This window comes from Chiloscyllium plagiosum, unplaced genomic scaffold (genome assembly GCF_037043375.1).
Source record: "Chiloscyllium plagiosum isolate Xiang-an unplaced genomic scaffold, Cpla_swu_hap1 HiC_scaffold_27, whole genome shotgun sequence".
Taxonomy (NCBI): domain Eukaryota; kingdom Metazoa; phylum Chordata; class Chondrichthyes; order Orectolobiformes; family Hemiscylliidae; genus Chiloscyllium; species Chiloscyllium plagiosum.
The window spans coordinates 47,471,880-47,499,852 of NW_028270165.1; the positions used below are offsets into that span (position 1 = coordinate 47,471,880).

Consider the following 27,973-nt stretch of genomic DNA (forward strand, 5'->3'; position numbering starts at 1 on the left):
GGCTCACAAACCTTATTGAGTTTTTTGAGAAGGTGACCAAGCATGTAGATGAGGATAGGGCAGTTGACGTGGTGTACATGGACCTCCGTAAAGGTTGCACATGGTAGGATGTTGGAGAAAATGCAGAGGCATGGGATTGAGGGTGATTTAGCAGTTTGGATTAGAAACTGGCATTCTGAAAGAAGGCAGCGAGTGGTGGTTTATGGAAAATATTCAGCCTGGAGTCCGGTTACTAGTGGAGTGCCACAAGGATCTGTTTTGGGACTACTGCGGTTTCTCATTTTTAAAATTACTTAGGTGCAGGCAGAGGTGGATGGATTAGCAGAATTGGGCTGAGAGGTGGCAAATGGAGTTCAATGCAGCTAAATGTGAGGTGATTCACTTTGGGAAGAAAAACAGGAAGCCAGTGATCTTGGAGTCCATGTGCATAGATCCCTGAAAGTTGCCACTCAGGTGGATAGTGCTGTGAAGAAGGCATACAGTGTGTTATTTTTCGTTCGTAGAGGGATTGAGTTCCGGGGAACCGCAATATCACGCTGCAACTATACAAAACGCTTGGAATATTGTGTATAGTTCTGGCCCCCATATTTCAAGAAGGATGTGGGAAGCATTGGAAACGGTGCAGAAGAGATTTACCAGGTTGTTGCCTGGTTTGGAGGGAGGGTCTTCTGAGGAAAGGCTGAGAGACTTGGGTCCGTTCTCATTGGAAAGAAGGAGGCTAAGAGGTGATTTGATAGAGACATATAAGATGATCAGAGGATTAGATAGGGTAGACAGTGAAAGACTCTTTCCTAGGATAGTGCCGTCAGCTTGTATGAGGGGGCATAACTACAAATTGAAGGGTGATAGATTTAAGACAGATGTCAGAGGCAAGTTCTTTATGCAGAGAGTGGTAAGGGCGTGGAATGCCCTACCTGCTAACGTAGTCAACTCAGCCACATTAGGGAGATTTAAACAATCCTTAGGTAAGCGCATGGTTGATTTTGGGATAGTGTCAGGGAACGAGCTGAGAATAGTTCACAGGTTGCGTAACATTGAGGGCTGAAGGGCCTGTTGTGCACTGTATTGTTCTATGTTCTTTGTTCTATGTTCTAAACTTAGTGCAGGAGGCTGAAAGAAATGAGCAGCTTTAAAACAAAAACCTCTTGGAGCTCAAAGCTTTCAATGAGAGTCTGAGCCCAGTGGTAAGTTCAGGTAACCTTTATTGCAACCCAACTTTGTTACAGCTTCAGATCCCCCCCAGCAAAAAGGCAGAGAAAAAGCAGTTGCTTTTTGAGCACCTCAAGGTCAAAGTGCACACACCACACCTCCCCTTGTCCCACCACCCTCACTGTCTTTACTATTGGTCAGCACCAAGTTGTCCCTTTGTAATTGGATCCTTGGTAAAGCCGTAACCCGGAAGAAGTATTGCCTCATCAGCAATTTCAACCCATACCTTGTCTCCAAGTATGTTTCTCCCCGCTCATTTGCCAGGAAGGGGCAGTGCAGTGTCAACCAGGCTGCTGTGGGTCTGGAGTCACGTGTAGGCCAGACCGGGTAAAGGATGCAGCTGGAATGACTGAGTGAATCCTTTCCCACAATGGCGGTTCCCTTCCCTAACAAGGGAGAGAGTGAATCAGATGGGGGCTTTCTCCCCCGCACCACCCCTCCCTGAAACAGTCTCATCGTTAGATTCCGAACTCCACATTTCTGACCGAATGCCAATTCTGCCATCTGTCGTGGGGGGATTCAAACCCGGGAGTCCCCAGAAACGGGTTGATAGTCCACTCGATAATGGCACTCGGCCGTCACTCCTTCAATCCCCCTGCGATGGCTCGTGAACTCGCTGGTGTTTCCGCAGGTTGGAGGAGTAGGTGAAGCCCTTCCCGCACTGAGAGCAAGTGAACGGCCTCTCTCCGGTGTGGATCCGCTGGTGCCTCAGCAGGGTGGAGACCTGGGTAAAGGCCTTCCCGCACTCTGGGCAGCTGAAGGGCCTCTCCCCCGTGTGGACCCGCCGGTGGGTCAGCAGGTGGGAGGAATACCTGAAGCCCTTCCTGCACTCGGGGCAGCTGAAGGGCCTCTCCCCCGTGTGGACCCGCTGGTGGGCCAGCAGGGTGGAGGAATTCCTGAAGGCCTTCCCGCACTCGGGGCAGCTGAAGGGCCTCTCCCCCGTGTGGACCCGCTGGTGCCTCAGCAGGGTGGAGACCTGGGTAAAGGCCTTCCCGCACTCTGGGCAGCTAAAGGGCCTCTCCCCCGTGTGGACCCGCTGGTGGGTCTGGAGGTTGAAGGAGCAGGTGAAGCCCTTCCCGCACTGAGAGCAGGTGAACGGCCTCTCCCCCGTGTGGATACGCTGGTGGGTCATCAGGGAGGAGACGTGGGTAAAGGCCTTCCCGCACTGAGAGCAGCTGAAGGGTCTCTCTCCTGTGTGGATCCGCTGGTGGCTCTGCAGGGTGGAGGAGCAGGTGAAGCCCTTCCCGCACCGAGAGCAGGTGAACGGCCCCTCCCCGGTGTGGACATGCTGGTGCCTCAACAGGGCGCAGGAATTGCTGAAGGCCTTCCCGCACTTGGGGCAGCTGAAGGGCCTCTCCCCCGTGTGGATACGCTGGTGGATCCGCAGATTGGAGGAGCAGGTGAAGCCCTTCCCACACTGAGAGCAGGTGAACGGCATCTCCCCCGTGTGGACATGCCGGTGACTCCGCAGGGTGGAGGAATCGCTGAAGGCCTTCCCGCATTCAGGGCAACTGAAAGGCCTTTCCCCCGTATGGACACGCTGGTGCCTCAGCAGGTTGGAGACCTGGGTAAAGGCCTTCCCGCATTCAGGGCAACTGAAGGGCCTCTCTCCCGTGTGGACATGCTGGTGGGTCAGCAGAGTGGAGGAATTGCTGAAGGCCTTCCCGCACTCGGGACAGCTGAAAGGCCTTTCCGCCGTATGGACCCGCTTGTGCCTCAGCAGGGTGGAGGCCTGGGTAAAGGCCTTCCCGCACTCTGGGCAGCTGAAGGGCCTCTCCCCCGTGTGTACACGCTGGTGGCTCAGCAGGTGGGAGGATGTGCTGAAGGCCTTCCCGCACTCTGGGCAGCTGAAGGGCCTCTCCCCCGTGTGGACCCGCTGGTGGGCCAACAGGTAAGAGGAATGTCTGAAGGCTTTCCCGCAGTCGGTGCAGGGGAATGGCCTCTCCCCAGTGTGACTGCGCCGATGAGTCTCCAGGGCAGACGGGACACGGAAGCCTTTCCCACAGTCACCACACTTCCACGGTTTCTCCACGGGGCGGGATTCCTCGGGTTTCTCCATGGCCACAGCATCAGCTGCACACAAACACGTTTAGAGCCCCTCCGTGCCGTGAAATCCCCTTTCCAGGCCGTATAACTGTTTCCGGCTCCACACACAGTGCGCTGCAACAGTGGGGTCTCTCGTCCAGTCCCACTGATGCTGAAAACGTCCTCAAACAGGAACCAAAAAGCGTTGATCCCTCTCACAGAAATCACAGTCAAAAATCGTTGCGGTCCCGATGGATTGAGTGACTGTCAGACATTGACATCAAAGTGAAGACTGAAGACGCTGGAGAGTCAGTCAAAAAATGTGGCGCTGGAAAAGCACAGCAGGTCAGGCAGCATCCGAGGAGCAGGAGAGTCAATGTTTCGGGCATAAGTCCTTCATCTGTTGATTTTGAAACTTCAGTCTTCAGATTTTCAAATACTCTGTAAAAAGAGATTACAAAAGCCATCACTATCAGTGCAGGGTAGAAATTCAGAACAAGCAATTCTCCTTTCTGTGGAATATTCTTTTGTTGTTCCACAAAATTGAAAGCACCATCCCACTCTCTCTCCCCCTCTGTTCTCACTCAGCTCTAACTAATTCCCCTTAAGATGCTGATTCAGGATCTTACAGGGGCAGAAAAAGCAAAAACATCAATACTGACATCTCTCTGAATTTTGGATACATCCACCTGAAAGTTAATATCTTTCACAACACTGGGATCCTGCTGAGAGTGAGCAGGTCTGATTTTGGGAAACAAAAAAAAAGTGTCAATTCAGGGTGAACCTGCAATGCAGCTTCTTGAGGAAGGACCAGACACAAAATGGTTCATGACCCGGAGACGGTGGAAGCAAAATGAGACATCAAGGCATTAACACCGACACACTTCAGTCAAACTCTTCTGCTCCCAGTCAGGGCAAAACATGCTCTGAAAGTCCAGCCTTCACAACCACACTTCTGCTTTCACTGAAGACAATTAGAGTCACACAACACGGAAACAGTCCCTTTGGCCCAACCTGCCCAGATATCCTAAATTAATCTAGTCACGTTTGCCATCACTTAGCCTCTATTTGGGCCGGATGCTGGCAGCTGGGACTAAATTGGGTTGGCTATCTTGTCAGCAAGGACGAGTTGGACCAAAGGGTCTCTTTCTGTGCTGTACATCTCTATGACTCCAGTTGCATTTGCCATCACTTGGCCCTGACCCATCTGAACCCTTCATATTCAGATGCCAGTCCAGGAGCCTTTTAACTTGTCATCGTACCAGCACCCACCACTTCCTCTGGCAGCTCACGCCATCGTTCAAGCGACTCCACGTTGAAAGCGTCTGATCTGGTGCACCATATGACATCAGGATAATCTTGGATCGTTCCAGATCGCATCGATACTCAGTCAGGTTTCCCGATCAGGACGTTGTACGTGATCAAACAGGTTAGTGGGTAGGCGATCCCCCACATCTTAGTTCAAGTATCTCTACGAGAACTCCCTTGCTGGAGGGTCCCTTGGAGACACTTCAACTGGACTTCATTGAGTTGGAGAAATGAGTTGAGTTGCTATAAATGTGTTTTGCTTATTGCTGATGTCTTTTCGAAGTGCATTGAAGCCTAACCTCCTCCTTATGCTACTGCTGAGACTGTGGTGAAGATTTTGTTTAAGGAAATAATTCCCTGCTTCAGTATACCTGCGTGCATTAGCTCGGTCAATGGACCAACTTTGTAGGTAATATTAACGGAGTGGCAACATTCACAGCCGTTTTAGTGCTGAGGCTGTTGAATCCCGTAGAAAATTAACTCTTAGTGCTGATCTGCTATGGATTGAAAAGAATTGCATTTTGGGACTTTATGATGATATTGAGTAACCATTACTGGTTATTAAATACAAACTCTTTAAAAGGAAATATTGATAATGCTTTACCTTACTTACTGCAGCCGAAGCTCCAGCGGAGGAAACAGGCCGCTGGCACACTTCCTGCTTCGGGGTGGCCACGCCCCCTGGCACTGGTCCCGCCCCCTCCTCCGCCAAAGCGGCACATAAACCCCGCCCTTTCCGACCGCAGATGGTAAACTCCCGCCCCTTCCGGACGCAGCTCGTAAACCCCGCCCCTTCCGAACGCAGTTCGTTCACCCCGCACTTTGGAACGCTGCATGTAAACCCGCCCCATCGATACCAAGCCCCGGCTTAGGGCACAAACTCCTTTCCACCTCGCGAACCAAACCCCGCCCCTACGCCGCGGACCCCGCGCGAGTCAAACCACGCCCCCTGCCCTCACGCGCAACCGCCCACAAAGCCGCGCGCCTCTAGGATAGCCGCCTTGCCCCGCCTACTAGATCGCGACCATCTCACGAGCACGCCCCGCCCATGTGCTCCGCCCACCCTCCAATCTAAACCCCGCCCCTTATGGTACACCCCGCCCACCCAGGTGTATTTGGAAGCACTGGCTTCTGCAGCGTTGCTTCTTCTGCCGGTAGCTGTGCTGCAGGATCATAAGGCACAGAATTAATTGCAAAACATCACAGTGTCATGCAACCGATGCAATATTTGGAACAAACCTGGACCGCTGCTGAGTCCTTCATCTTTTAGAATGGGTTGCAGGTTTCAGTTCCTCAATATATAAATTCCAGAACTTTCGATCAGATTCCCTCCAGTGTGGAAACAGGCCCTTCGGGCCAACAAGTCCACACCGACCCACCGAAGAGCAAAACACCCAGCCCCATTCCCCGTCACCTAACACTACGGGGCAATTTAGCTTGTCCAATTCACCTTAACCTGCACGTCTTTGGAAAATGGGAGGATATCCGCGCAGACGTGGGAGGGGGAATTGAACCTGGGGCTCTGGCGCTGTGAGGCAGCAGTGCTAACCACAAAACAAAGAGGGATAGGGATGTAAGGCAGGCTTTCAGGGAGCTAGGGTGGAAGCTGAGGGCAAGAACAAACAGAGTGGTTATCTCTGGTTTGTTGCCTCCTTTCCCAGGTATCTGACCCTTGTCTTTCGTGTCCTCCCCTACCCTTCCTGTTATCCCTTGACCCCAGTCTCCTTTTTGTTATTTCTTCTACTGCCTCCACATCATTTTGGCTTTCTGTTTCTGCTTCTCGTCTTCCCTTTTCACATACACTTTCTGTGCCTCTCGTAACACCTCTTCCATCTGTCTTTCACTCCATCCATCTAATTTCTGTAATTTCTTTTGTATGTCCGGCCATGATTTCGTTACAAACTGGACCTTTAAGAGTCCCTGTGCTATCTGATTATCGGGATCCATTCCCAAACACTTCCTTGTGGCCTCCTTGAGCCTTTTAAGAAATGCAGAAGGGGTTCCATTCTTCTCTTGTCGTACTTCAAAGGCCTTAACAAAGTTTTATGATCTTGGTGCTGCCTCTTTAATTCCTAATATTCCCATTTCTCATAGATCCCGCATTGACTCCCTGTCTTCTCTGTCATTATTTTCCCAATGTGGGTCAACATTTGGGAATTTCTGTTCAGCTGGGGCCCCTTCTTCCCCAACTGGGTGCCTGGTTTCCCATTCCTATAAAGCTGCTCTCCTAATCATACCTCGTTCTTCCCCTGAAAATAACGTTCCTAAAATTGCCATCAGTTCTCCCCAGGTATATAAATTAGGCCCTAGGAATTGCTCTACTTGTTCGGCTAGTCCAACCGGATCCTCTATTAAACTTTTCATTTCCTTTGTAAAGACCCTAACTTCATTGCTAGTTAAGGGAGCATTTACATATCCGATTGTACCTTCCCCAATCGGAACCTCTCGTAAGGGACATAATTTTACACTTTCCAATATCTCTGTCCCTCCTTTACGTGTGGTGGCTCGAGTGACTCTACCCCCCCCCCCCCCCCCCCCCCAGGTTCTGCATCTTTTAGTTCAGAGTCTGTTCCCATTTCTGTGTCTGGGCTCGGTTCTACATTGGGAGCTGGAGGCTCGTTCCGGGGAGTAGTATATGGGGGCGGCAAACACGTTAAGGGGTCCCATTGTGGCTTCCCTTGTTCATTCTTTTTCTGTTCTTTCCCTGATTCCTCCCTATTCATGGGACATAATTTCACTCCTGCACTCCCTATCCAACAAACCGCATAATTGGACACTTTTTGACTGTACGCTTCTTTCCGATTGACACATATATTAAGATCTTGACACAGCCAATCCTCATCGGACCCAAATTTGGGCCAAAAAATACCAGACGCCTTAATATTTTATCTAGTCCAGACAAAACAACAATAGTAGTTTACCATTATAGCCTTATCTTTCCCCCGCGTCCGGGAGTTGTGTTCCCAATTTCCCAACATTCTCCCCAAAGGACTCCCCTTTAACGTTATTTACAGATCGATCGTTACCCAGGCAACTTACCTTGCCTACCATTGTTGCTAATTTAATTAATCTTAACGAGGTCCGGTGTCACCCTCTTCCACACTCCCTTCAGGGTCCTGACGAGACACCTTACTCGTCCGATTAATCTGACCAACTATATGCTTTTTGAGACTTCAACTGTTCTCCATAAATCACTTTTATGTAAGGATAAAAGAGATTAGTTAGAAGCTGATAGTAAGGCAGTCATGACCTGTAAAAAGAACAGGAGTTAACATTTTATTTTATAATCTGTAAAATCCTTAACCTTAAAAGAAATCATGTTAAAATTTCCATAGCAGAAATCAGATTCAAAACAGTCCCGGATCTCGAGCTCCAGGGAACAAAGTAGAAACATTCAATCACCAACAAACAAATGTGCATTCAAACCAAATCACAAAGAGTTAAACTTTCTAGTTGCTGTACAGCTCTTTCTCTTTCTCTCTCTCTCTCTCTATCTCACACACACACACACACACACACACAGACACCGTATCTCACAGACACTTTGTGCTTCCCGCAACGACTCCTTGAGCTTTTGAATATTCTTCTGGACGTCCGGCCATAAATCTCCCAGTCCGGATCGTACCCGCCCAAACCGCCAACGACAAGCAAGGGAGTCGGAGATCACCGAAATCGGCGAGGTACACCTCCCCGTCATCCCAAGAGTGTCAAGCGGTCTGAGTTTTGCATCCCGGAACGAGGCCCCCAATTGTGAGAAAGAGAACTCACTCACAAATCAATCAGCGTGAGACAAAGCCTTGGAAACAAGAACAATTTATTACAGTCTTGCAAGTACCAGACGCTTCTGCAATCAAGCAGAAATGCGCACCAAAACAGAGCATGTTAGCTTTCTTATTCAGTTTACAAGTTGCGGAATCACGCCTCCCTTTTCCCATCCGATCATAAGCCGATTACCTCACTTGTTAGTTATTTTCTTATCTGGCCATCCTGCTGTCCTTGTCTGCATTCTTTGTTCCTTGTTTGTTACAGCTTGTTCTTTTATCCAGTTTCTCTTATCATACTATAAGCTTTATTGTGAAATGCCCCTGTTGCTTCTTTTTGTGGTCAACTACAACACTTTCAAGTTATTTCCTAGCTTAAAACTATTTTCTTGAAAAGACCCTGCATATTCATGAAAGTCTTAGCCTTACGTATGCTACATACTACAAGAATTTCGCTTCCCTTCCCCCCACTACCCCACCTCACCCATCTGCAAAAACAACATTTCTAATCTCCCACAGAAAGAGGGATAGGGATGTAAGGCAGGATTTCAGGGAGCTAGGGTGGAAGCTGAGGGCTAGAACAAACAGAGTGGTTATCTCTGGTTTGTTACGCGTGCCACGTGATAGCAAGGCAAGGAATAGGGAGATATATCAGCTGAACACGTGGCTGCAAGGATGGTGCAGGAGGGAGGGTTTCAGGTTTTTGGATAATTGGGGCTCATTCTGGGGAAGGTAGGACTTGTACAAACAGGACAGTCTTCACTTGAACCAGGGGGGTACTAATATCCTGGGTGGGAAATTTGCTGGTGCTATTCGGGTGGCTTTAAACTAGATCAGCAGGGGGATGGGAACCGGGGGTGTAGCTGTAGTGCATAGGAGGATGAGAGTAGGAATCACAGGGACAGGATTTCAGGGTCACAGGAATGTGCTGGCAGACAGCGAACTGGTTTGAAGTGTGTCTACTTCAACGCCAGAGTATCTGCAATAAGGTAGGTGAGCTTGCAGCACAGATAGGTACCTGGGACTTGGATGTTGTGGCCATTTCGGAGACATGGATAGAGCAGGGTGAGGAATGGATGTTGCAGGTTCCAGGGTTTTGATCTTTCATTAAGAACAGCCAAGGCGGTAAAAGAGGGAGAGGCATGGCCTTGTTAGTCAAGGATAGTATAACGGTGGCTGACAGAACTTTTGATGAGGACTCATCTACTCAGGTAATGTGGGCTGAGGTTAGAAACAGGAGAGTAGAGGTCACACTGCTTGGAGTTTTTTTATAGGCCTCCGCAGAGTTCCAGGGAGGTGGAAGAGGGGATTAGCAAAATTATTCTGGGTAGGAGTGAAAGGAACAGGGTGGTCATTATGGGGGACTTTAACTTCCCCAACATTGACTGGAAATGCTTTCACTCTAGTATGTCGTATGGATCAGTTTTTGTCCAGTGTGTGCAGGAGGGGAGGTCACACTGGATCTGGTGCTTGGTAATGAACCAGGCCAGATGTTTGATTTAGTGGAAGGTGAGCACTTTGGAGAGAGTGACCATAATTCAGTTAGGTTTCATTTAGCGATGTAAAGGGATAGGAACATGCCGCAGGTCAAGAGTTATCGATGGGGCAAGGGCAATTATAATGCAATTAGGCAAGACTTAGGATGCATAGAATAGGGTAGCAAAATGCAGGGGATGGGAACAATTGAAATGTGGAGCTGGTTTAAGGAACAGATATTGTGTGTCCTTGTTAGGTATGTCCCTGTCAGGCAGGAAGTGATAAGGTAAGGGAACCGTGGTTTACAACAGAAATTGCATCTCTTGTGGCAAAGAAGAAGGAGGCTTATGTGTTGATGAGGCAAGATGGTTCAGAAGAGGCGATGGAGAGTTACAGATCAGCTAGGAAGGATTTAAAGAGAGAGTTAAGAGCAAAGAGAGGACATGAACAGTCTTTACCAAATAGAATAAAGGAGAACCTAAAGCTTTCTATAGGTATGTGAGGAATAAAAGGATGATTAGGGTAGGAATAGGGCCAATCAAAGACAGAAGTGGGAAGTTGAGTGTGGGCCCTGTGGAGATTGGAGAGGTGTTAATGAATATCTCTCATCGGTCTTCACTCAGGAAAAGGGGAATATTGTAGAGGAGAAGAATGAGGTACGAGATATTAGACTCGAAAGGATCAAGGTTAGTTGCACACAGGTGTTATCAATTCTAGAAGGAGTGAAAGTAGACAAGTGCCCTCGGCCAGATGGGATTTATCCGAGGTTTCTCTGGGAAGCGAGGGAGGAGATCACAGAACCTTTGGCTTTGATATTTGAGTCGTCATTGTCGACAGGTTTAGTACCAGAGTGGAGGATTGCAAATGTTGTGCCCTTGTTCAAGAAGGGCAGCAGAGATGACCCAGGTAATTATAGACCAGTGAGCCTTACTTCTGTTGAAGGAAAGCTTTTGGAAAGGAATATTAGAGATCGGATTTAAAATCATCTAGCAAGCAACAATTTGATTTCAGATAGTCAACATGGTTTCATCAAGGGCAGATCGTGTCTCACAAACCTCATTGCGCTTTTTGAGAAGGTGACCAAGCATGTAGATGAGGGTAGGGCAGTTGACGTGGTGTACATGGACCTCCGTAAAGGTTCCACATGGTAGGCTGTTGGAGAAAATGTAGAGGCATGGGATTGAGGGTGATTAAGCAGTTTGGATTAGAAAGTGGCTTTCTGAAATAAGGCAGCGAGTGGTGGTTTATGCAAAATATTCAGCCTGGAGTCTGGTTACTAGTGGTGTGCCACAAGGATCTGTTTTGGTACTACTACGGTTTGTCATTTTTATAAATGACTTAGACGCAGGCATAGGTGGATGGATTAGTAAATTTGCAGATGACACTAACGTCGGTGGAGTACTGGACAGTTTGGAAGAATGTTATAGGTTGCAGGGGGACTTGGATAAACTCAAAATTGGGCTGAGAGGTAGCAAATGGAGTTCAATGCAGCTAAATGTGAGGTGGTTCACTTTGGGAAGAATAACAGGAAGGCAGTGATCTTGGAGTCCATGTGCATAGATTCCTGAAAGTTGCCACGCAGGTGGATAGTGCTGTTAAGAAGGCATACGGTGTGTTAGGTTTCATTCGTAGAGGGATTGAGTTCCGGGGAACCGCAATATCACGCTGCAACTATACAAAACGCTGGTGCGGCCACACTTGGAATATTGTGTATAGTTCTGGTCCCCATATTTCAGGAAGGATGTGGGAAGCATTGGAAACGGTGCAGAGGAGATTTACCAGGTTGTTGCCTGGTCTGGAGGGAGGGTCTGATGAGGAAAGGCTGAGAGACTTGGGTCCGTTCTCATTGGAAAGAAGGAGGCTAAGAGGGGATTTGATAGAGACATATAAGATGATCAGAGGATTAGATAGGGTAGACAGTGAAAGACTCTTTCCTAGTATGGTGACATCAGCTTGTACGAGGGGGCAGAACTACAAATTGAGGGGTGATAGATTTAAGACAGATGTCAGAGGCAAGTTCTTTATGCAGAGAGTGGTAAGGGCGTGGAATGCCCTACCTGCTAAGGTAGTCAACTCAGCCACATTAGGGAGATTTAAACATTCCTTAGATAAGCGCATGGTTGATTTTGGGATAGTGTAGGGGAACGAACTGAGAATAGTTCACAGGTCGGCGCAACATTGAGGGCCGAAGGGCCTGTTCTGCGCTGTGTTGTTCTATGTTCTTTGTTCTATGTTCTAAACTTAGAAATGAGCAGCTTTAAAACAAAAACCTCTTGGAGCTCAAAGCTTTCAATGAGAGTCAGCCCGGCGGTAAGTTCAGGTAACCTTTATTGCAACCCAACTTTGTTACAGCTTCAGATCCCCCCCACCCAGGAAAAAGGCAGAGAAAAAGCAGTTGCTTTTTGAGCACCTCAAGGTCAAAGTGCACACACCACACCTCCCCTGTCCCACCCCCCTCACTGTCTTTACTATTGGTCAGCACCAAGTTGTCCCTTTGTAATCGGATCCTTGGTACAGCCGTAACCCGGAGGAAGTATTGCCTCACTCAGCAATTTCAACCCATACCCTGTCTCCAAGTAAGTTTCGCCCCGCTCATTTGCCAGGAAGGGGCAGTGTAGAGTCAACCAGACTGCTGTGGGTCTGGAGTCACGTGTAGGCCAGACCGGGTAAAGGATGCAGCTGGAACGACTGAGTGAATCCTTTCCCACAATGGCGGTTCCCTTCCCTAACAAGGGGGAGAGTGAATCAGATGGGGGCTTTCTCTCCCGCACCACCCCCTCCCTGAAACAGTCTGATCGTTAGATTCCGAACTCCATATTTCTGACCGAATACCAATTCTACCATCTGTCGTGGCGGGATTCGAACCCGGGAGTCCCCAGAACCGGGTTGATATCCAATCAATAATGGCACTTGGCCGTCACTCCTTCAATCCCCCTGCGATGGCACGTGAACTCGCTGGTGATTCCGCAGGTTGCAGGAGTAGGTGAAGCCCTTCCCGCACTGAAGCAGATGAAGGGCTTCTCCCCGGTGTGGATCCATTGATGCCTCAGCAGGGTGGAAGATGTGCTGAAGCCCTTTTCGCACTTGGGGCAGCTGAAGGGCCTCTCCCCCGTGTGGACCCGCTGGTGGGCCAACAGTTGGGAGAAATGTCTGAAGGCCTTCCCGCAGTCGGTGAAAGGGAATGGCCTCTCCCCGGTGTGACTGCGCCGATGAGTCTCCAGGACAGACAGGACACGGAAACCTTTCCCACAGTCGCCACACTTCCACGGTTCCTCCACGGGGCGGGATTCCTCAGGTTTCTCCATGGCCACAGCTTCAGCTGCACACAAACACGTGTAGAGCCCCTCCCTGCCGTGAAATCCCCTTTCCAGGCCGTATAACTGTTTCAGGCTCCACACACAGTGCGCGGCAACAGTGGGGGCTCTCGTCCAGTCCCAATGATACTGAAAACGTCCTCAAACAGGAACCGAAAAGCATTGATCCCTCTCACAGAAATCACAGTCAAAACTCGTTGCGGTCCCGATGGATTGAGTGACTGTCAGACATTGACGTCAAAGTGAGGACTGCAGACACTGGAGAGTCAGTCAAAAAAATGTGGCGCTGGAAAAGCACAACAGGTCATGCAGCATCTGAGGAACAGGAGAGTCAATGTTTCGGGCATAAGCCCTTCATCTGTTGATTTTGAAACTTCAATCTTCAGATGTTCAAATACTCTGCAAAAAGAGATTACAAAAGTCATCACTATCAGTGCAGGGTAGAAATTCAGAACAAACAATTCTCCTTTCTGTGGAATATTCTTTTGTTGTTCCACAAAATTGAAAGCACCATCCCACTCTCTCTTCCCCTCTGTTCTCACTCCGCTCTAACTAATTCCCCTGAAGGTGCTGATTCAGGATCTTACAGGGGCAGAAAAAGCAAAAACATCAATACTGACATCTCTCTGAATTTTGGATACATCCACCTGAAAGTTAATATCTTTCACAACACTGGGATCCTGCTGAGAGTGAGCAGGTCTGATTTTGAGAAGCAAAAAAAAGTGTCAATTCAGGGTGAACCTGCAATGCAGCTTCTTGAGGAAGGACCAGACACAAAATGGTTATCGACCCCGAGAAGGTGGAAGCAAAATGAGACATCAAGGCATTAACACCGACACACTTCAGTCAAACTCTTCTGCTTCCAGTCAGGCAGAACATGCTCTGAAAGTCCAGCCTTCATAACCACACTTCTGCTCTCACTGAAGACAATTAGAGTCACACAGCACGGAAACAGACCCTTTGACCCAACCTGCCCAGATATCCTAAATTAATCTAGTCACGTTTGCCATCACTTGGCCACTATATGGGGCGGGAGCTGGCAGCTGGGACTAAATTGGGTTTGCTATCTTGTCAGCAAGGACGGGTTGGACTGAAGGGTCAGTTTCTGTGCTGTACATCTCTATGACTCCAGTCGCATTTGCCATCACTTGGCCCTGACCCAACTGAACCCTTCATATTCAGATGCCCGTCCAGGAGCCTTTTAACTTGTCATCGTACCAGCACCCACCACTTCCTCTGGCAGCTCACGCCATCGCTCAAGCGACTCCACGTTGAAAGCGTCTGATCTGGTGCACCATATGACATCAGGATAATCTCAGATTGTACCGGATTGCATCGATACTCAGTCAGTGGCTTTCCCGATCAGGATGTTGTACGTGATCAAACAGGTTAGTGGGTAGACGATCCTCCACCTCTTAGTTCAAGTATCTCTACGAGAACTCCCTTGCTGGAGGGTCCCTTGGAGACACTTCAACTGGACTTCATTGAGTTGGAGAAATGAGTTGAGTTGCTATAAATGTGTTTTGCTTATTGCTGATGTCTTTTCGAAGTGGATTGAATCCTACCCTCCTCCTAATGCTACTGCTGAGACTGTGATGAAAATTTTCTTTAAGGAAATAATTCCCGCTTCAGTATACCTGCGTGCATTGGCTCGGACAATGGACCACACTTTGTAGGTAATATTAACGGAGAGCTCTGTTCCCAGCTTTGTATTTGTCGGCAACTGCATGGTGCTTATCATCCTCAGACGGCCAGCATTGTTGAATGTTTTAACCAGACTCAAGACTAAACTTGCCAAATTAGTGGCAGAGTATGGCCTCTCCTGGTTATGCTAATCCCTGTGGCCTTATTCCAGATGCGATCCATGTCTGCGAGCAAGACACGACTGTCTCCAGCTGAGAGTCTCTCTGGTCACCGCCTCCGTACTCCTTGGAACGATTCAACTCCCTTCTCAGTCCACTTCCACCACATGACCGAAGCAATGATTGGTTATGTTCTTGCTCTAACTAGTGTTATGCGTGCCTTTTACTCCCAGGAACGTACGGCCTACAGCGATGTACCCTCCCTTTCAGCCTCGTCACGGGTAGAGCCTGGTTCGTTCGTGCTCGTCAAGACCTGGACTGGCAAAGGTCTCCAACCTCGTTGGGATGGCCCCTTCCAGGTTTTACTTCCCACCCCTATGGTGGTCAAAGTCACTGGGCACTCAGCTTGGGTCCAACTGCACCATTGTTGATGGGTTTTGAATTTTGCTGTTGTTCTAATGTTAATCTTATTACAGATACTTGAACTAAGAGGAGGGACATGTGGGGGATCGCTTGTCTCCTCACCTTTCTGATCACGTACAACATCCTGATGGGGAAAGCCACTAAGTATGGATGCGACCAGGAATGATCAGAGATTATCCACCACCCATGCTGAGGAAATGTCGTCCAGTGCACCGGACCAGACGCCTTTGACGTGATGAAGATTGATTATTGCAATGGACTCTTACATCAGAAAGACCAGATGGTCCATCTGGACAGTAGAAATCAGTGGGAGTTATCATGTCGTTACCATGTTTTTTTGATTTTACCTGCAGACGCAAGCCGAGTGAGGATAAAAATGATCAACCCCGTTATTATGGTAAATATTTTAAGGATGCCCAGGAACACCATTCCATTTTGCAGGACGGGCCGACTTGAGAAAAGGGAAGCCTGATAGGGGAAACTCCTCAATCCACAAACAACGTATTTATACAGGCCCACAGAATGCTCTTCACCCCAGAGGTAGTAATATGTTACTCCTCTCTATCGGGAGATGACTTACTTGCCCCGTCCTCAGTCCCCGATTCCATTCTATTCGTCAGACTTCCTACTGCCGACCCTGCGAAGAGAAATATCGTTTTCCAATAACCTCCGGTCTGTGTATACAAACAGCTGGTGTAACACTGGCTGGAGTACAGTAGGCCTTATGTGGCACATGGACCTGGAACTGAACCCTTCCCATGCGCATTTATAGGCCTTTTCTCTTTTCAGAACCTGATACTGTCACCAAGACCATGTACAATAGAGCTAAGGGAGAGCCCAATGGGAACAGCATTCTGAGGACCATTGTCTCCCATACAGTGCGAGTGCTCGAGTCACTTGGCCCATTTTTTACAGCACTCAAGCAACTCCTCTTGCAAAACGTCGACCTTTTACTTCTGTAGACCTGACCAAACCCCCTGCTGTAACATTTCAGTAACCTATTTTGACAAACTCTCCCTAATATACACCAAACCAGACTATTATTTCTTCAGCTAAGGTAAAGCTACCAATGTCCTTGTCCTTGATGGCAAAGATGTCCCTCATAAGGTCACCATCGGAGCCCTTGTTCCCACAACAGTACCTTGTCCTGGCCAGTGGACAAGTCGATGGAACCTCCATCTGAGGAGGATGCAGCGGTCGGTCTCAGCCAACCTTGCTCCAATTGGAAAGATCCCAAGGGACTGCGTGACAATACAGGACACCCGATAGGCTGGGGAATCCAGAGTACCCTGAGGTTGGAAGGATTGGCAGGGGTGACATGTCAACAGAACCGCAATTCCCTCTTTTGCCGCCTGATCATTCGAGGAAATAAGACTAAAGAGGCTCTGGAACAGAGTAAACTGGGATTATCAGACCTGTGTCTTTACTCTATGCAGAATCAGTATGCCTTAGACTATATACTTGCCCAGGAGGGTGAGGTCTGCATCATTGTCCAAGATAAATGCACTATGGGCATTCCCGATCTCACTGGCAATATTACTGAGATATAAGAAGAGATCCAGGCATTCCTTGACAGAATGACTGAAGGGACCAGTTGGGGAAACTGCAGATCGGGCTGATGGTACAATTGGCTTATCAATTTAGCTATGTCTGTTTGTCGGTATTGGTATTGTTAGGTATTTAATTGCTAAGATTATGCGGTCCCTTAGTGATATAGATTTGCCCCAGAAGATGCTCCTTTTGCGATCCGATGGCTCACCCACACGTGTCGATGGCGATGATAAATATGACCAGATGAGCTGCGAAGATGGTGGTGCCACTCTGCAGGATGTTGATGGCTGGACCACCTTGAAGGGCATTCGTTTGGATTAGCCTTCTCTTTCAGTGATCTCGGTGCAATCAAAGGGAGGAATGAGGGTGTGGGCATCTGGGTGAGAAAGTATATAGTCTTAAAACTTGTCTTTAAACATTCAGACTAAAATGTAATGCTGAATTAGATTACATTACAGTGTGGAAACAGGCCCTTCGGCCCAACAAGTCCACACCGACCCGCCGAAGCGCAACCCACCCATACCCCTATATTTACCCCTTACTTAACACTACGGGCAATTCACCTGACCTGCACATCTTTAGACTGTGGGAGTAAACCAGAGCACCCGGAGGAAACCCACGCAGACACGGGGAGAACGTGCAAACTCCACACAGTCAGTCGCTTGAGACGGGAATTGAACCCGGGTCTCCGGCGCTGTGAGGCAGCAGTGCTAACCACTGTGCCACCGTGCCACCCACAATTATTGAATACATTTACTGCACTAGAAAATAACAGGCAGGAAGGCTCAGAAAGTGGAGAGAACTTAAAGATAGGCACACCTGGGCTCACCAAGTGATAACAGGATGTTGTGAGGCAATTAAGAACGTTTGCCTCAGCATCGGTGAATCTGTGTGAACAGGACACCAAGTGATAACATTCACAGCCGTTCCCTTGTGAAATTAATGATAGTCTGTTAGAAATGGGGTAAAGTGTTGTTTTTGCAGATATAGAAAAAGCATACAGAAAAGGGGTACAGCAAGAGAACTATTAACCCTACAGGTATTTAGGGAAGAGTATCTTTACGTTTCAGTGTATAATTGTGGTTAATTAAACACTAACTTTGGTGTGTAATTATTATCACAAAAAGTTATTTTTTAAAAATTATGCTTTCAGCAAAAAGCTGAGATAATCAAAATGCGTAAGGTATACAAAACGATACAAGTTAATGAAATGTCCGAGGATGGAATGTACCAGCAGAATTGATACAAAATGTTAAACCAGATCTTGATGTACTGTCGACAAAATAAATGTATGTGTCAGCACTTACAGAAAGGAAGGTTGCCAACCTGGGGAAGGGGGAAGTAATAAGGGTGGAGTGCAGCTGGGCAGTGGTCTGGCACAGTAAGAGAGATTGGGTAATTAGGAGTCTGGAGAGATGACCTCACTCAGCTCAAAGGGTATAACTGTACACAAACCTGAGTTCTAATTTGCCCATTTGCTTCTGCAATTGAAGCCCTCAGTTGCAAGTTCGCAATAAATTGTCTTGTTTCCAGTTTTGGTGGTCTCGTCTAAATTTTATTGAATTTTGTTTCTAACAGATTTGGGGGCTAGTTCTGGGATCCCAAACTCCGGTCGCTCGGCATTCTTGGAGAAACGGAAAAGGTGCACCTCGCTGATTTCGGGATCTCTGGTTTCCCCTTGTTTCCGCAGCGGCTTTGGGAGAGCGTGATCCGGACTGAGAGACCCTGAAAACAAGATGGGCAGACACGGCAGGTTCGGTCGGGTGACTCTTCTGTGCACAAGACCCGGGTAAGAAAGGTCTTAAAAGATTTATCCGGGCGACCGGGGTAGGCAGCGGTAGTTGCTGCCAGTTGGATATATCCGGGGAACCGGAGTGCTGGTGACTGGAATAGGCGAACCTGATCAGCCAGGGTGGATGGCCGTTGGTACTGTTGCCAGGTGGATATATCCGGGTGGCCGGCAGCGGCAGTTGTTGCCAGTCAGATATATCTGGGTATCCAGGGAACCGGGGTTCTGGGCGACCGGGTTAGGCGAACCCAATCAACCAGGGTAGGTAGCAGTTGTCACTGTTGCCAGGTGGATATATCCGGGGAATTGCTGCGGGACAGGGTGCACAAACACGCGGCGGGAAGTTCAGTCGGTAAGCGACCGGGATAGTCAACGGTAGTGGTTGCCAGGTATTGCCGTGGGATAAGGGCGCGCGGATTCGACCAAGTAACTCTTGTGCACAGACCAAGGTATGAAAAGGGATCTTTAAGTATTGCCTTGGTGGTCGGGGATGTACGAGAAGTACGGGACGTACGAGAAGTATGGGAAATTGACAACTTTCAAAATAAAGTATTTAATTGGCTAGATTAATCTGATGAGTAAGGTGTCTACCTGATTCGATCACCCAGCCTTAGACCGGTTGTTAAGAGGGAAAATCCCCCACGCGAAGGTTAGGACCCTGAAATGGGTGTGGAAGAAGGTGACACCGGACCTCAGTAAGGTTAACTAAATTACATAAAGAAACGGCCGACTATTAAAATGGGAAACAAGAATAGTTGTTTAAGTGTCGAAGGGGACATGAGAGGGACGTCCGAGGACCACATTCCAATGGACAGTCCTTTAGGAAAAATCTTAAGAGATTGGAAGTACAATCCTGGACGCGAGGAAAGGATAAAAAAAATGATAAAATGTCAATGAAAAACAGCCTTAAAGTCAAGAGGAATCAGATTATGCTTCGTGTCAGAAGGGCTAGTAGCTGAAGGGCTTCTGAGGGTGCACTTCGTAACTAACTTATGGCCAGACGTCCAGAAAAAATATTCAAAAGCTAGAGGAGTCGTTGCGGGAAACTCAAAAAGTGTCTGTGTGAGAGTGTGAGAGTGTGAGAGTGTGAGAGAGTGAGAGAAAAGAGCTGTACAGCTCGTAGAAAGTTTATCCCTTTGTGATTCAGTGTGAATGCACATTTGTTTGTTGGTGATTGAATGTTCCCTGGAGCTTGAGATCCGGAATTGTTTTGAATCTGATTTCCATTATGGAAATTTTAACATGATTTCTTTTAAGGTTAAGGATTTTGCAAGATTATGAAATAAACTGTTCTTTTTACAGGTCATAACTGCTTTACTATCAGTTTCTAACTAATCTCTTTTATCCTTACATAAAAGCGATTTATGGAGGACAGTTGAAGTTTTAACTTGAACAGACAAATCCTTTTAAGGCAGCTCTGGTTATTTCACGACCTATAGCATTGCAATTGAGCAATGACTGGTCAGGACTACTTGGGAGGACTAGTTTTGGATTTGAATCAGGGGACTGGAACCGGGTGATTGTGGTGGATTTCAGAGTTGGGAACTGTGTGCATTTTGCATTTTGAATATTAAACACTGACTAAGTGAATTTATAATATATAAATATATATTTACAAGTAAGATTCCAAAATGTATAGTTAGGAACAGGCTTTAAAGAAAAGCAAGCATCAATTGATAAACTGTATTTGAGATTACAGGGAGCAAGAAAAATTGCAATATTTCTTGAAAAGAATCAAGGTCTAAACAAAACATTGGGTGATGAGGAATGGCCAGGAGGTGGCCCTAAAGCTGTTCAGTTGGTTAAATCGGCTCAGTAATTAATCTGGCAACGTAACATGAGAAGCAGAAACAGAAGGCAAAAATAATGATATGCCACAGTTAATGAGGTAATAAAGAAAAGGAGAAAACTAAAAGGATAAGGAAACCGGAATGGTGGCGGGCAGCATGTTGAAAATAAAGTGAGGAGAAAGGATCGGGGAGGAGATGTTAAGGGGTCTGGTAAACAGGAACAAGGATCAAGGATCAAAGTGGAAATCCCCACAGGCGGGATGTTATTACTGTGGAAAGACAGGTAACTTTAAGAGAGAGTGTCCAGAGCTGAAAAAGGAAGTAAAGGCAGTGCCGTTTATGAACCTTGATGAAAAATAGGGGTGTCAGGAGTTCCTGCCCCCGGGGACCCACCAGGAACCCTTGATAAATTTAAAGGTGGGACCTTACAAAGAGGACGTAGTTTTCCTAGTCGAGACGGGGGCAGCAAGGTCATCCTTAAATTTTAAGGCCAAGGGAGTGGGAACAAAAACAAAAGTTAATTGGATTATGGAAACAGTTTTGTGATGAGAGGCATGAAGAATCAGTTTTGCGTTCATGACGAGATATTGCCACCAAATTGGGGATCGAATTAACTGCAAAAGGTGCGATGGAATCTGTTGAGGTTCTTAAAAATGAATGTGCTCGAGCAAAACAATTACAGAAACAGAACGAGAAGTCACAAGTGACTGGTAAACAAACAGAACTGCGCGATTACAGTTTTAAAAATGTTTTAATCACTTGGTTGTGTTTCCATCCTGAATTATATAATATATATAATTAATAATTAATATTTATAATAATTCAATTGTGTTAGCCTGAATCAATATTAATTGGCAGGATTCCTTCATACATTCTCAGTGACCTGTCTTATTGATTCATGGTTAATTTAAAACATGACTGCATTAATTCATTGTTAATTAAAGAATGGAAAACTACATTACTGGCCAGAGTGTGTGCAGGCAGTGGGAGCAATAGCCTTATTGGTAGAGGAGAGTCGGAAACTTACCTTTAGGGGAGCCTTAGTAGTCAGCACCCCACATCAGGTACGGTCAGGAGAAGAAAGGGGCATGATTAGAAGAGCTGCTCTGAGGGAATGGAAAAGAGACATCCGGTGGGTGAGGGAGTGATACCAGCCAAAACCAAATTCCCCAATGTGGACCTCCGTTGGAAGGGTATGGATGAACACGATAGAGGAAAAATGAGGGACTTTCGAGAAATGGTCATTTTGGGTATTAAAGAAGCAGCACCTAAATCTCAGAATTCTTTTAAAGCTTTTGAAGTAAGACAGGAAAAGGAGGAAGCCCCATCAGCCTTTTTTACAAAGATTGATTGAAAGAAGCTAATAGAAAATATTCGGGAATGAATCCCAATGATCCGGTAGCACAGGGACTTTTAATGGTCCAATTTGTGACTAAATCATGGCCGGACATACAAAAGAAATTACACAAATTAGAAGGCTGGAGTGAAAACCAGATAGAAGGTCTGTTATACGAGGCACAGAAAGTGTGTGTGAGAAGGGAAGTTGAGAAACAAAAACAAAAAGCTAAAATAATGGTTGCAGCAGTTGAAGAAATGACGACGAGAAAGTTAGAATCAGAGAACAGAGGAGAACAAGAGAGACAGAGAGCAGATGGTAGGGGAAGGAAGCAACTGGCAGGATGTTATTACTGCGGAAAAAACAGGACATTTTAAAAGACAATGTCCAAGGTTCGGACGACAAAGAGAAGCGGTATCATTGATGATTTTTGATGAAGATTAGGGGAGTCAGGGGTTCCCTCCTCCTGTGACCCACCGGGAACCCTTGATAAATTTAAAGGTGGGACCTGAAGGAGAGGAAACAGTGTTTTTAGTGGATACGGGAGCAGCACGATCATCCCTAAGCTTTAGACCTAGCGGTGTTAAATTAACTAACAAAGGTCTCAAGGTTTCTGGAGTAAAAGGCAAAGAATTCTTAAATCAGAATGCAGGACAATGGCTCACAGACTCTAGGATCTTGAAATATGAGACAATCTTAACAGAACAGGATGACCTTGTGTTAGTCACAGACAGTTGCTTGAATCCAGCTGCATTTCTGTGGCAGAGAGAGGGGGGTGGCCCCTGGCAATCCAGAACATGACTGTCTTGATATTACTGAATATCAGACTAAAGTGCAAATGAACTTAAGAGACGTACCATTGCATGCGAGGGCTCGGTTGTTTATCGACGCGTCCTCCCGGATGATTGAGGGTAAAAAGCACAATGAATATACTGTAGTAGACAGGATAGAGGGAAGCATTATCGAGGCTGAAAGACTGCCTAATGGCTGGTCAGAGTTCAATGATAAGTTTTTAAAGAACTATACTGTGGCGCTCTGCTCTTCTTTGTCTATTCTTAGGAATAAAGGCCTGTTGGTACAGACACTGCCACTCGAGTTTGCAGTACATCGAGTACAACCGGGTGATTGGGTCCTGATCAAGACCTGGAAAGATATCAAACTGCACCCAAGCTGGGAGGGACCATTCCTAACCCTCCTGACTAATGAGACAGCTATTCGGACTGCTGAGAAAGGGTGGAGTCATCACACTCGCGTTAAAGGTCCTGTGAACGCCCCAAAGGCGGAGTGGCACGCTCATCCTACAGACAACCCTGTGAAAGTTAAGCTGAGAAAGAAAGAATGAACTGAGACAAAAGACTCTTTAAACGTTTGCTGATATATATATATATATATATATATATATATATATATATATATATTGTTATTGATTGTAAGGGCTGTGTGGACTCATCTCTCCCAGGCGACTAAAAGATTAAGACAGAGAGGCAGGACTGTAGACAGGGATTAGAGATGGCAGGTATTAGTAAAGTATTGTAACGTTAGTAGTACTAACTATTCCAGGAGATGGGAAAAATCACTTTACTTCACTATGCCAAAATTATGCTGAACAAAAGGGACTTGCCGACTGTTGGGTCTGTGCAGAGGTCCCACACCATGGCGAATCTGGAATCCCCCCCTCAGTAATATTGCTCACTAAAAAAGAAGTATACGATGTACAATAATTTGATGTGGGTTCAAATAATACAAAGTGGAGATTTGAAAGGAGCAAATATAACTTTGCGGGATGGTTCCCAAGGCCAGCCCCGAAAAATCAGGGCGCTATTGATAGTCTTAGAATTTCCCCACCGAAAGGAGCAGTGAATACGACCTGTTTCTGTAATCAGAATGATGCTGCACCTTTCCAACTGGGAAAATCATCTTGTGTCCACACCAGTCAAGCCACTGCCACGACCACTCCCCGAATATTAAACGGAACATATTGGGTATGCGGTCTGAAGGCCTATCCATTTATTCCCGGGGAAAAATATGTTCGTGTGATAAACACTTCCTCAAAACCAGAAAGGTTGGAGTGGCTGCTGTTACCTCGCTTATATAGTCCCTCGCCTCCGAATAAAAAAGCATGAGCCCAACCTGAGAAAGGAAGGGGGAATAAGACGTAAGACCCGAGAGGTCTCAGAAGGAGACCGTCTACTGTGGACACTACTCCCAAACTACGGCACTACAAGGGCAGGGGTGGAAATACAGAAATGGTGGCTGCCCTTGAAAATTTAATTAATGATACCACCGGCGCGATGGGAGAAACTCAATCCCAAATATCGGCCATAACCACTGAAATGATTGCCACAAGACTGACAGCTTTACAGAATCGAATGGCTTTAGACTATCTTTTGGCCGAAAAAGGGGGAACCTGTGCTCTGATTGGTAAAGAATGCTGCACCTTCATCCCAGACAGCTCTTCCATAGTGGAAGATAAGGTGGAAATAGTAAAGAAAAAGATAAGCAATATAAGAGAAATTGAAGATGAACTCCGAAAACATGAAGGTTTGGGATGGGGATGGGGTAACTGGAGATTGACCGGGTGGGAAAACGGTTCGTGAATTTAGGCATTTATGTGCTACTAATAATTGTAGGTTTACTGATAGGGTTTAATGTGTTAAAATGGATAATGACTAAGCTGGTAATGTCTTTGGGAGGACGACAACCAATAATGGTACAAACTTAGAAGGACAGAAATGACTAGATTGTGAACCTCAACACCATAGGGTGAAAAGAGGGCAGAAAATAAGATTGCAAAAACAACAAATGGTTAAGAAAAGAAATGGGGAAATTGTTAGAAATGGGTAAAGTATGTTTTTGCAGATACAGAAAAAGCATACAGAAAAGGGGTACAGCAAGAGAACTATTAACCCTGCATGTATTTAGGGACTTTTCAGTGTATAATTGTGGTTAATTAAATGCTAACGTTGGTGTGTAATTACTATAACAAAGTTCTTTTTGTAAAATTATGCTTTCAGCAAAAAGCTGAGATAACCGAAATGCTTGAGCTATACAAAACGATACAAGTTAATGAAATGTCCGAGGATGGAATGTACCAGCAGAATTGATACAAAATGTTAAACCAGATCTTGACAAAATAAATGTATGTGTCAGCATTTACAGAAAGGAACCTGGAGAAGGGGGAAGTAATAAGGGTGGAGTGCAGCTGGTCTGGTATAGTGAGAGAGATTGGGTAATTAGGAATCTGGAGAGATGACCTCACTCAGCTCAAAGGGTATAACTGTACACTAACCTAAGTTCTAATTTGCTCATTTGCTTCTGCGTTTGATGCCCTTTTTTGCAAGATCGTAGAATAAATTGTCTTGTTTCCAGTTTTGGTGGTCTGGTCTAAATTTTATTAAACTTGTTTCTAACAATACTAACGCTCCTGACTAATACACCTAACCTGCACATCCATGGGCACTATGGGTAATTTAGAACTGCCAATCCACCCTAACCTGCACATCCCTACACACCATGGAAAATTTTGTATTGCAAATCCCCCCTAAAATGGATAAAGTTAAAAAACACACAACACCAGGTTGGAGACTAACAGGTTTGTTTGGAAGCACTAGCATTTGGAGCGCTGCTCCTTCATAAGGTGGTTGTGGAGAATAAGGTCATAAGACATAGAATTTATGGAAAAACATGACAGTGTCCATGTCATTGAAATGACATGTTGAACAAACCTGGATTGTTCAGTCTTTCATCTTTTCAATGGGGTTGTAGGCATCATTAACATGCAAATCCCAGAACTACCTCTAAGGCACCTTCTCAAGAGAACTTAAAGTTTTATAACAAAAAGTGACATGGTGTGGCGTGGGCATGAGAGAGAAAATGTCTATTTCCATCCTGTAAGTCTCTACCTATTTGAGAACAGATGCCTTACTTCTGTTGGTGTAAGTATTGTTGTAAATCAGAGCTGGGTACTAATAGTTAGATATAAGGGGGAAGAGAATTCCTCAAATAGGGCAGTATAAGAATCCTGGGAGAGCCCTATTTCTGGTTTACTTGCTAATGAACAAACATTAAACACAAGCACCTATTTAATTCAAATTTGGTTTCATTTTTCTTGTGTGATTCCCTGCTGTGACTACACTGTGCCTGGATGGTTGACAGGCTGGGAGATTGTGGGTTGTGGCTTGATTGACTGAATGTTTTATTGTTCCAGAAGGTGCAGAAGAGAACAGGGAGATCAACAGAGGACAGAGAAATCAGGACCTGAAATCTGAGCTGACACCAGACGACCCTGTGATCAATGCTTTGATTAGCAGTGCCAACCCTCCACCTTTACCTAGCTTCCCATTTGAGGACACCCTCAATATTCAGGATCCAATCCTTGTCATCCTGAAGCCATGTCTCTGTAGGAGTGTCAGATTGCATTATTCACTTCAATGTATGTGGTCAATTCATTCACTTTTGTTACAATGCAGCACACATTCAGACACACAATTTTTAGTTTCAATTTTTGTGATCTTTAGAGTCTAGTTTTGATTGCTCGTACATTTACTCTCCTTGTCCCTTTCAATTGTTCTCTGATGTTCATTTTCCACATCATTACATTACTCACTGGCCTTGATTTGGATTAGGCATAATGTCCAGGGACGTGCATGTTAGGTGGGTTAGCCATGGGAAATGCAGGGTTATAGTTTCGTTGTAATAGAAGCAGGAATAGGCCATTTGGCCCATCCAGCCGCTCCGCCATTCATTAAGATCATGGCTGATCTATCCATTCTCTCAGCTCCTCCTCCCTGCATTATCCCAACTACCCTTAATTCCCCTACCATTGCAAAAACCCATCCAACTGTGTCTTGAATATACTTAATGAAGCTGCCTCCACTGCTTCTTTGGGCAGAGAATTCCAAAGATTCACTACTCTCCAGAAAAAGCAGTTCCTCCTCATCTGTGTCCTAAATTTACTCCTCCTAATCTTGAGGCCTGGTTTCATACACCAGCAGAAATTACCCAATAGGTAGAGCTTCATCCCCACAGTGCAATGAATTCCCACTTTCCACCAAAATCCTGGATGTACTCACTCATTCAGTTGCTGTCTCACAAATGCAAGATTTCATTGTAACTTCTTCTGCTCCCATTAAGGGCAAAACATCTTTGAAAGCTGCTCTGAAACTCCAGCCTTCACAATCACACTTCTGCTTTCACCAAAGATTAGAGTCATACAGCACAGAAACAGCCCATTTGATCCAACTTGTCCGGCCAAACAGATATCCTAAATCAACCTAATCCAATTTGCCTGCATGTGGCTCATATCCCTCAAAACCCTTCCTTTTCATGTACCCATCCAAATGCCTTTTAAAATTCTCCCTCACCTCAAACATATACTTTCTAGTTTTGGACCTTTCTACTTTGGCAAAAGTAACTTGGGTATTCACCCTATCCATGCCCCTTATAAGGTCACCCTTCAGCCTCCAGTGCTCTCGGGAAAATATCCCCAGCCATTTGAGTCTCTCCCTGTAGCTCGAACCCTCCAACTCTGACAGGAGCCTTAAAAATCTTTTCCGACCCCTTTCAAAGTTTCACAACATCTTTTCTATAACAGGGAGACCAGAAATGAATGCAGTCTTCCAAATGTGGACTTACACAGCTGCAACATGACCTCCCAATTCCTGTACTCTCTGCTCTGACCAATAAAGGAAAGCATACCAAATGCCTCCTTCGCTATCCTGTCTACCGGTGACTCCACTTTCAAGGAACTATGAACCTGCACTCCAAGGTCTCTTTGTTCTGCAACATCCCCCTTAACGGTGTCAGTCCTACCTGGATTGCTTAACCAAAATGGAAACTACACACCTCTTAAACTAAACTGCCACTTCTTGGCCCATCAGCTCACCTGATCAATTCTCATTCATAGTGAACTCTGTTTCCTCTCTTATTCCTTTGAAGTTGAAATTCTCCACCCCACACACTCTCTCTCCGTTCTCAGTTTGCTGAACCTAATCCCTGCTGGACCTCATCCTGAGGGCTCTGCTTCATGCTGATTAACAGGCTCACACTCAGGGTGGAGAGGGGGTGGGGACCTAATTGAAACAAGGAATACTGAACAGCCTGGACAGAGTGGAATTTGGAAAGGTGTTTCCATTGGTTGGAGGGATTAGAACCAGTGGGCACAGCCTTAGAGTAAACGGAAGACCTTTC

General features: G+C 46.3%; 2 protein-coding genes and 1 long non-coding RNA gene across 3 annotated transcripts in view; all 3 read right to left on the reverse strand.

Moving 5' to 3' along the window:
• The window catches only part of LOC148143911 (uncharacterized), a 384,436-nt gene that overhangs the window by 77,338 nt on the left and 279,125 nt on the right, over positions 1-27,973 (reverse strand). The window lies entirely within an intron of this gene.
• On the reverse strand, positions 1,192-3,663 carry LOC148143914 (uncharacterized). Its single transcript, XM_087974532.1, has one exon. It carries the CDS (start codon positions 3,266-3,268, stop codon positions 1,796-1,798), a length of 1,473 nt encoding a protein of 490 aa, XP_087830658.1. The 5' UTR covers positions 3,269-3,663; the 3' UTR covers positions 1,192-1,795.
• On the reverse strand, positions 13,426-17,230 carry LOC148143915 (uncharacterized). Its single transcript, XR_015751753.1, has 3 exons — positions 17,078-17,230; positions 15,899-15,955; positions 13,426-13,492 (listed from the first exon to the last, which is right to left on the reverse strand). It is a non-coding gene; the product is annotated as an uncharacterized LOC148143915 (long non-coding RNA).

What these genes read in the sequence shown, in the direction of transcription:
- LOC148143914 (XM_087974532.1), bottom strand. Translation starts at nt 3,268, where the DNA reads ATGGAGAAACCCGAGGAATCCCGCCCCGTGGAGAAACCGTGGAAGTGT.